The sequence below is a fragment of the Mixophyes fleayi genome, chromosome 7 (genome assembly GCF_038048845.1).
Source record: "Mixophyes fleayi isolate aMixFle1 chromosome 7, aMixFle1.hap1, whole genome shotgun sequence".
Taxonomy (NCBI): domain Eukaryota; kingdom Metazoa; phylum Chordata; class Amphibia; order Anura; family Limnodynastidae; genus Mixophyes; species Mixophyes fleayi.
The window spans coordinates 5,993,379-6,003,104 of NC_134408.1; the positions used below are offsets into that span (position 1 = coordinate 5,993,379).

At 37.0% G+C, this 9,726-nt stretch overlaps 1 protein-coding gene across 1 annotated transcript in view; it reads right to left on the minus strand.

Moving 5' to 3' along the window:
- The window catches only part of LOC142098425 (transmembrane protease serine 9-like), a 52,247-nt gene extending 42,859 nt beyond the window's left edge, over positions 1–9,388 (minus strand). Inside the window, exon 1 of the mRNA XM_075181273.1 lies at positions 9,271–9,388. Coding sequence (XP_075037374.1) covers positions 9,271–9,316 — 46 coding nt within the window. The 5' untranslated portion in view covers positions 9,317–9,388. The remainder of the gene's footprint in view (positions 1–9,270) is intronic.
- Between the last annotated feature and the right edge of the window lie 338 nt (positions 9,389–9,726).

The following is a 9,726-nucleotide window of genomic DNA, read 5'->3' on the forward strand; positions in this document are numbered from 1 at the left end:
CTCCTGTGACCTGAAAGAGCCTCAAAATGAGATAGTCATCTTCTTCCAATTGTGTCCCAGGTATGCTCTTAGAAACAATACAGGGATAGACCAGCCTTTTATCACGCTCCTAACCCTGGGGTGTACAGTTTGAGCCTCTGCTAATTGTATGGTGATACTGTTTATATGAAACATCTCAGGAAATGATTATTCTCCTCCCCTCCCCACTGAGTCCTTACCACCCAGTATAAGGTTACAATGTGCTTATATTAAAAGCCTCACATTTGAATTTCCACAATCCTTTAGTTTAGTATTCACATTTGTACGATCAATCAGAGGAAAACAAATTAACTTAATTTGTTTTTACTGAGCTCTGTACATCATGATACCTATTGTAAATATGTTTTTACTTCTATCGAATCCTGAAGCCTAAATTGGGAGTAGTTACATAGTATTGTTATACTGATCATAAAAGTAACACATTTTGTACATTTGTTTAAATATAGCAAAAAATAAAAACACTTCAACATCAAATCTTAATTGGCAGCAATGTTAATCTGTAAAAAAAATAATGTTTTAGGAAAATAAACTACCACAAAAATATCAGTGCGATAACACTTAGTTGATTTGGCATTATTCATTCTCATTCATTCATTCCTTTTGAAACCTCAGTTAGAAATACTGATAGTTTCTATACAGTCATTTCAAAACATTTTGAAAGCACATTATGGTTTCTGGAATATGTGGCTTTCTTGAGGAGTTCTTTTAATTTAATTACCATAATTTTTGCCCGCTCCTCCCGATTTGTTGCAAATGTATTTATGGGGAGAGTATTGCAGAGGACAATGCTGGAGTCACTTATCATATTAGAAGTACAGTAAAGGTTCTGAAGGAAGCAATAAAAAAAATAAAAGACTCAGACAAAATGTGACCGTTACTGTAGCTGCTGAAATCACCGTCCACAACTGCCTACAGTGAGGATGGTGTTATAAAAACGGTGACATATAATGGAATAAAACATCTTAATATATTTCCTCTGCAGAGATTACACCTGGTGAAAAGTGAAGGTAAAAATATAAACAGGAATCATTGTATGTAACTAGTAGCGCATGACATAAAGAACAGACACTGCCAGGTTTCTCCTGTCATCATCATCATCATCAGCTATTTATACCACTAATTCCGCTGTACAGAGAACTCACTCACATCAGTCCCTGCCCCATTGGAGTTTAAAGCCAAAATTCCCTAAATTTAATAGGAGCCAATTATCTTATGTACAATATATAATCCACTTACCAGACACCAGTAGAAAGCTCAGGAAATAACAAACATCCTTCATTATTTCACAGCTTATTCCTGACTTGCGGCTCTCATTAATGTCTTGTGATAAGAAATAATCCCACTGGTCTGTGACTCAGGTCTCTCAGTAACGTGATGTATGTGTCCTCTCACACATTGACCTACTGCAGTGCTGTAGCCATCAGTCAACAAGCTCATCAGAAAATGTGGTCAAACCTGTCTTGGGCTCTGGGGAGTATTGTTGCTTGTGACATGATCATACAAGTTTCACTGTGTGACGTTAGGCAGGAACTAGTAATTAGGACATTTTCTTACAACTTTCCATTTATAGTTTTTCAAAAAATGCAAAAACACATTTATATCAATTAGCAATACAGGAGACTATTGGCACCGGTTATATTTGTAGTACATTTTGCAAATATTAATTATTGCAAAATTCGCACCTTGTGACTATGTACTGTAAAGTTGAGATAGTGTGTACCCAATAATCACCAATTTATTGTATCTAATGGAAAAGTATCACTTCAAGACGGCAAAGGTTTGACCAATGAAAATATGGCATTTTACCATGCGTCAATTCAAATGGGCACAACCTGTTTTATTTACCAGCGCCCCTGGCACTATATCGATTAAACAAACATGAGAGGAAGCCATTAAAATGAAAAGTAACAACTTCTCTTAATGTCCTCATTAAACAACATTTCATTACCTGGGCTTCCCTATTCATTTCACATTTGGAGAACATGATAGTTAGAAAACTAATGATCTTTAACCTCGGTCTTAATAGAAAGGTCTGTCAGAGACCTCTGCACTCTCTTTGTGGAAGGACCGTAAAGCAAAAAAACCCCAGCTTACTGGAAACTGGTAGATTATAAGAAAATCTTGTCTCTTTGGGGGGACAGAATCCAACAAAAGTAAAAAGCTGATTAAAGTGATGATTTATCAATGAGCTAAAATCCATTTTGCTGTAAAAATAACTGTTTCCTTCGACAGTAGGGAATTGCAGAAATGAGTGATGCTTACAAAAAAATCAGATGGAGAAATGATAGAGTGAGAGAAAGAAAAATAGAGAGGGTGAAAGAGAGAGGGTGAAAGAGAGAGGGGGAAAGAACCAATGAAAGAGGAAGTGAATAAGAGGGACAGAAAAAGATAAAGAGAGAGAGAGGAAGAGAAAGGGGGAGAAAGAGAGACAGAGATAGAGAGATAGTGAGAGAGAAAGAGACAGGGAGGGAGTAAATATGAGGGACAGATAGAGAGAGAGGGAGGAAGTCAATAAGAGGACAGAAAGAGAGAGAGAGGAAGAGCAAGAGAGAGTGGTAAAAAGAGAGAGGAGAGAAAGGGAGAGAGGATGGAAGAGACAAAGAAAGAGAAGGAAGTGAAGAGGGTGAATAAGACATACTGAAATACATAGATAGCAAGAGAAAGAGGGGAAAGAGAGAGAGGGAGAAAGGGGGAGCGAGAAGGGGAGAGAAAAAGATCATCATCATCATCAACAATTATTTATATAGCGCCAGCAAATTCCGTAATACTTTACAATTGGGAACACAGATTAATAAAACAATATTGGGTAATACATACAGACAGAGAGGTAAGAGGGCCCTGCTCACAAGCTTACAATCTATGGGACAATGGAAGTTCGATACACAAGGGCATGTGCTACATCATATTGCACATTGGTCCAACTAGAATACAAAAGTAAAATTATTAAGTGGGCTGTCTAATCAGTCCCACAGCAATGTTGGCCAGAGGGCTGTTGTCTTGTGTTAGCTGTGTAGAGGGTGGTAATAGGGTAACCTAGGCAGATTAAGATTGTGGTTGAGGAATATTATAAACTTGTCTGAAGAGGTGGGTTTTCAGAGAACACTTGAAGGTTTGAAAACTAAAGGAAAGACTTATTGTGCGAGGGAGTGAATTCCACAAAGTGGGTGCAGCCCGAAAAAAGTCCTGTAACCTGAAATGGGAGGATGTGAGAATGGAAGAGAGATGCAGATCTTGTGCAGAACAGATGTGTTGATTTCAGAGATATTTTGAGACAAGGGAGGAGATGTATGTCCGTACAATTTTGTTGATGGCCTTATATGTTAGTAGAAAATTTTTATATTGGATTCATTGAAATACAGGCAACCAATGTAGAGACTGACAGATTGACTCAGCAGAGGAAGAACGGTTTGCAAGGAAAATCAATCTAGCCGCTGTGTGCAAAATAGATTGTAGGAGTTTGAGTTTGATTTTGGGAAGACCAGTAAGGAGGGAATTGCAATTGTTGATGCTGGAGATGATGAGTGCATGAATTAAGATTTTTTGTAGTGTCTTGTGTGAGATATGTCCGTAATCTGGAAATGTTTTTTAGATGTCTGTAACATGATTTAGATAAAGAGTCGATGTGGGGACCAAAGGATAGTTGTGAGTCAAGGTTTAACACCTATTCAGCGAGCTTGCGGGATGGGATTATTGGTCACATTATTAACAGAAATAAAAATGTCAGACAGGAAGCTTCTGTTTTTGGGTGGGAATATTGTTTTACATTCCTTCATTCATAGTATAGCAAATATTAGATTCATATGGCAAGAGACACAGGGCCTGAGTCCTTAAGGAGAGCAAAGGATAAAAAAAGGAGTACATTTGCACCTGGGCAAAACCATGTTACATTGGAGGGGGAGATAAATTTAAAAAGTGGGGACAGATTTATAGTTGGGGTAGGGCATGTCTTAGATCAACTCTAAATTTTATTGAAAAAATAAAGCTATCAAGTATTTGTGTGCTAGATGAAAAAACAGCCAGTATTTAACTTATGTGCAAAATAATAAACTAATTTGCACCCCTTGCATTGTAACATGGTTTATCCAGGAGTAAACTTACTCCTTTATTTGCTTTGCTCTCCTAAATGACTCGGGCTCACTATATTTTTCTGTGATTTGTTATCTCTATTTTTTGTGCCTTATTATCACTTTCTTTCTATTTCGATTCAATGTAAAAATTCTAAGACATTTCAGTTTCCTACACGTTACTGGTTGGAAAAGTTTGGAGATGTTGCCTATAACAACCAATCAGCTTCTAGCTTTCATTTATTTAGTGCATTCTACAAAATGACAGCTGGAATCTGATTGGTTGCTATAGGCAATATCTCCACTTTTTCAAACCCGCAGATTAGTAAATATACCCCTTAGACTTTGAGCTTGGTTTATTGTCAAGTTGTTCACTGATGTAGAGATATTAGACAGCTTCTGTTGGCTGGTACGAATATTAGTAGCTCAGTTTTGAAGGATTATAAGGTGGTCAGAGGACATCCAAGATCAAATGTCATAGTCACATTCAGTAACGCTTGCCAACATTGATGGTACAATTTCCGGAGAAGATAGATCAATTTAATTTAGTAGCATTATACAAATAATAATAATAATAATAATAATAATAATAATAATAATAATAATAATAATAGTAATAATCCATATCTGAGGACTGCCCCAATAGCAGCATTGATATTTGCTGAATTTGTCTTGTCGTTAAGCTGTGAGACACATTACCTGCATATGAATGGTTTTATTTTTGCAGATACTGGAATGTTGCCTATTTGCAAATCTGGGATAAACGCTGCATAGTCCCATGAAAAGTATTGTGTGTACAATTTTTACTGTGTCATAGCAGGAAGAGATACATTAATACCTGAGGATCACACACTATGATAGTGATGGACACAGAAGCAGACTGATAAAATGAGAGCGCACATCGATCTCTAGAACACTTCAGTGACAAGCAGCCAGTTTAGAGACTGTTCTGACTTTTAAACTACAAGCAGCCCGTCCCCGTGGCCTTAAAGGTGTCAGAACAGACCTTTAGATTTCATATGAGTTTTGCTGGCTGTGAGCTATTGTTCTGTATTATTTTCAGATTGACTGTAATAATAAAATGCTGATTCTGGCCCTAGGCACCAGCCTGGTGTGACTAGTGCTGAATTTGGCCGGTCTGATCCAGTCTCTTCTTCCTTTTACTTCCAAGTAACAATAAAATGAGCTTCAAATAGTTACTAGTCATTAGAAGATAATGGTGATATAATGAGGGCTGACACAAGGTAACACAATGCGGAGAGGAAACATTGTCACATTCAGATAAATCATTGCGCACTATATTTAGCTATATAAGTGTACACACGGCAAAACAAATATACACACTCTGATATAATACAAAGGTGCACTGATTTGTACTGTGCTACTTATCATAAATCGCCATCAACGTTCCCGTCCAGCTGAACTAACACAAAAATATGTAAAAGGTGGAAAGAGATTGTAAGTAATTTGGCAAAAGCAATAGGTATTGTAGCAAAAACCCCATAAATCCCATTAGAATGAGAGTGATTGTTTGAAATATTAGAGCTCACTGACAAGCAAGAACTGTAGAGAAGAGAATGAAATGGTAACATCAATCCATAGTCCAATATAATTTTCTGAAAGACGACCCCCATTATACATACAGGGCAGACATATTATTCAGAGAGCCCGGTTGTCCGGATCTGTGCAGCAACACCTCCTGCATTCCGCCTACCCGATGCACAGATCCTTTGTTTGACAACCAGGATATTTAACCTCTGAGTCACTTCCTTCTCACATTGACTTGTAACCAGGCCCAGTTCACACAGTGTTAATATTATCTATACTTTATATTATATGCATATATTTCAAATAACAGCTGTCATGATTATAGCTTAATTAGTATAATTAGGAAAATAATACATTAATATGCTCAAGGTCACACCTAAAAAATAAAGTTGCTTTAGATAATGAGGTATAAAGACAATCACTGTGTAAGCAAACAAGGGGTTAATGCAGTGGATCCCAAACCTTCTCAGTTCGAGGCACCCTTAGGGTCTCCATAATTTTTTCAAGGCACTTCTAAGCCAAAATAATAACCTACTAGTCCACCGCCTTGCTTACTCCCGACATTGGCCGCGGCACCCCTGTGAGATCGTCGGGGCACCCCTGTGAGATCACCGCAGCACGCCTGTGAGTTCGCCGCGGAACCCCAATGAGCCCCAGTGTACAGTTTGGGACCAGCTTGGTTAATGTTTTGTGATATCTACTTCAGAAACCTGTTTTCTGTCACCTGGAATGGATCCCTTGTGTAACAGACGTCCCGTCATCCCTGTGTTTATTGCACAGTCCATAGATGATAAAAAAATTAGGGCATTTCTAGAACCATTTAAACCTCATGAATAAACCATTGAATAAGGTACAATTTCAGCTGTCACTGCATATGAATACAAACGTACTGGTTCTGTGAGCCTGATACTACAGTAAGACCCCAGGTTGCTCATGGCTGCCCTGGGTTGGCTGTTGATCATGGGGCTGCCTGTGCTGTACAAGAGCAAATACCTTCTCCACAACAAGAAGAGGATGGAGGAATGGTAAATATAACTGGTATCGGACAGTTATGCTGGACAGCAGGTGACTCTACCATAGCTGGTTCTAGTTACCTGTCTCCACCTTCCGCTGTCCCTCCTGGCTCCACCCATTATGCACCACAGGTAGCAGCTCAAAAATGTCATCCACCAAGGACTGCTTTATTATTGGTGGTTGTTTTTGCTGCCGTCTTGTAATAACAACACACACTTTCCAGCTTATGCCTTAAATTAAATATTTTAAAAATACACACTTTGTAATTCCTTTAGTTTCTATTTTAGCATTTTTTTTATTTTATTTAAATCCTCCTCTGTATCTCAGTAACAACCAAACAAAGCACTTAAAATACCTCCCCTGTCACTCCTGTGAAAACATAGGAAAGTGTGCGAGTCTTTCTTATATCGAAAATATCTGATCCCGTTGTGGAAAAAAGTATAATTTTCCATAGTTCACTGAGCACCGCTACAATTATAAATATGTATGGCAGCGATTTTAGAAACAGAAAAACTAAATGTCTGTGTATTATCTGTGTATTTACAGAAAGTCCAGGGAGATGTTTTTCCGCTTTTAGAAACACCTGAAGTGTTGTTATTCTCTCGCTACCAACAAAGCATTTAAATGAGGTAATAGTCATGTCCCAGCCATGTCCCAGGTATGAGAGAAACTTAGAAAACCAAAACAAAAGAGTTTATAAACAGGTTTTTTAAGTAAACATTGGAACCTTTTCCCCACTGATTAAACAATAGTCTGGGTGTAGCCTTAGTTTGCAAAATTTGAGCTTCGGACCATTATATGGTAATATTGTTATTATGAAACAACTCTGAAGCTATTTAAACTTTCCCACCCAGAGAGTCTGTACAGCCTGATAATGTAATATTCATATTCACCATAATTAATTTCTTTCTGTAATCTACACAACTAGACATGTCTTGTAATATATTTTTATTGTATTTCATCCTCCAGCCTGAATTGGGAGCAGCTCAAAATATTGTTAACTATTAAAAATGACAATTATTTTACAACCATTTTTCTATTAAAAAAAAGAAAACCCATAAAAACCATAAATCTAATGTTAATGACAATAATATTCATGTGTAAAAATGAACATTTAAGGAAAATAAACTAACACAAAAACCTTAGTCTGCTTATGCTTAGCTGAATTGACATTATACATCTATTTTATTCACTATTTAATAATATTGATGTTTTTTCTGTTTAGAAGAATGTTTTGCTTTTTAATTCATAGTTTCCTCAAATTTGTTTGTTGCTTAACATCATTTTTGAATCACTTCATGTCTAAAGATTATTTATGGGAGCGAATCTCTGGAGCCCTTCCTGGGGATAGGTTTTACTAAGAAATGAGTTTGGTGGCGGTTTGAAACCGCCGCCCATTGCCAACGGTTTGGACCACTAACTACTATAGGGCAGTTTGAAGCTTCAATTTAAAATGACCGGCGATGTGTGGCGGATTGAAAAAGCTAAACCGCCATCCAAAACACAGGAAAGGACAGTTTTAAATACTGCTTCCGAATGGCTTGATACCTTAAACATGCTATTTGCGCTATTTTTCCATTCAGAACATAAGATAAAGCACCATTAACATTTAAATTATTTGGGCAATCATTATTTATTGATTAAGGGGCAAAATGAATTAAATATTAACTTATGAGGGGAAAAACAATTTTCATTATATTAAGGACAAAAAAATATTTAATTATTATATTATTCAGACAATATGTTATGATAAATTGTTCAACATAAATAATTATATTCACCATTAACAATCAGTTAATAAAATTATACATTCACATTTCCCACATAATATAATGCTAGAATAGTGTCCCCTTAAAAAAATATATAAAGAAAATATCCCTCATAAATTAATATTAAATTCATTTTGTCCCATAATCAATAAATAAGGATTTCCCAAATATTTAAAATGTGAGGAACGCTTTCTCTTATGTTCTGTATGGCAAAATAGCTCAAACAGCAGCTGTTTGCTCAAATCTCGCCATTCACAACCACCTCTTTCATGTTGGCCGTCTGGGTGGCTGTTTTGCGGCGGTTTTGAAAACCCAGCTTAGTAAATCTGGTGGTTTGTATATTCATCATTGTTAAAATCGCCATAGTGGTTTGTAAAGTGGTGGTTTTGGAAAAAGTCATTTCTGGCCATTTGAACGGCGGTTTGGACTTTTGTGAATCCGGCAGTTTCAAAACCGAAGGAAAAATAGCCGAAAAGCGTCGGTTTGTACAAACCGCCCTTTAGTAGATCTAGCTCCTAGTCTTCTTTGGCAGAATTTATTAATTGCTAAATCTATTGTTAAATTGGATTTAATAATAAATGAAGTAGAGGTTAACTTCAACTTACTGTACATGCTTAGAACACCATCCAAAACTGGCATTACAGCGAGGTGGCATTATAAAGACAGTGACATATAATGGAATTAATACATCATAATATATTTCTTGTGCTGATAATACACCTGGTGATAAGCGATGCTGGCTGTATAAACACAGACATTGTATATAGCTAGTTGTGTATGACATAAAGAACACACATTGCCAGGTTCCTCCTATGTACAATATATAAACCACCTACCAGACACCAGTAGAAAGCTCAGGAAATAGCAAACGTCCTTCATCATTTCTCAGCTTATTCCTGGCACTGAGCTCTCACTTCTGTCTTGTTATGAGGAGTAATCCCTCTGGTCTGTGACTTAGGTCTCTCAGTAACGTGGTGTATGTGTCCTGTCACTCATTGACCTACTGCAGCGAATAAATCATCACTCCACAATCTCATCATAAAATGTGGTCAATCCTGTCTTAGACCCAGGAGACTATTTTTGTTCTTATTAATTACATAGAAACATTTCCATATGATAGATAGTCACATGGTCACATGCCGATCTCACTGCATGACGTTATTCAGTAACTAGTGATAATGCAGGTTCATTACCTGTTAAACTGGTTTCCTATACTTCTCCATGGCAGAATACACTATGCGGTTAATCCCTCCTTGCACGCGAATCAGGTCAGTAAAAAAGACACACCTGGG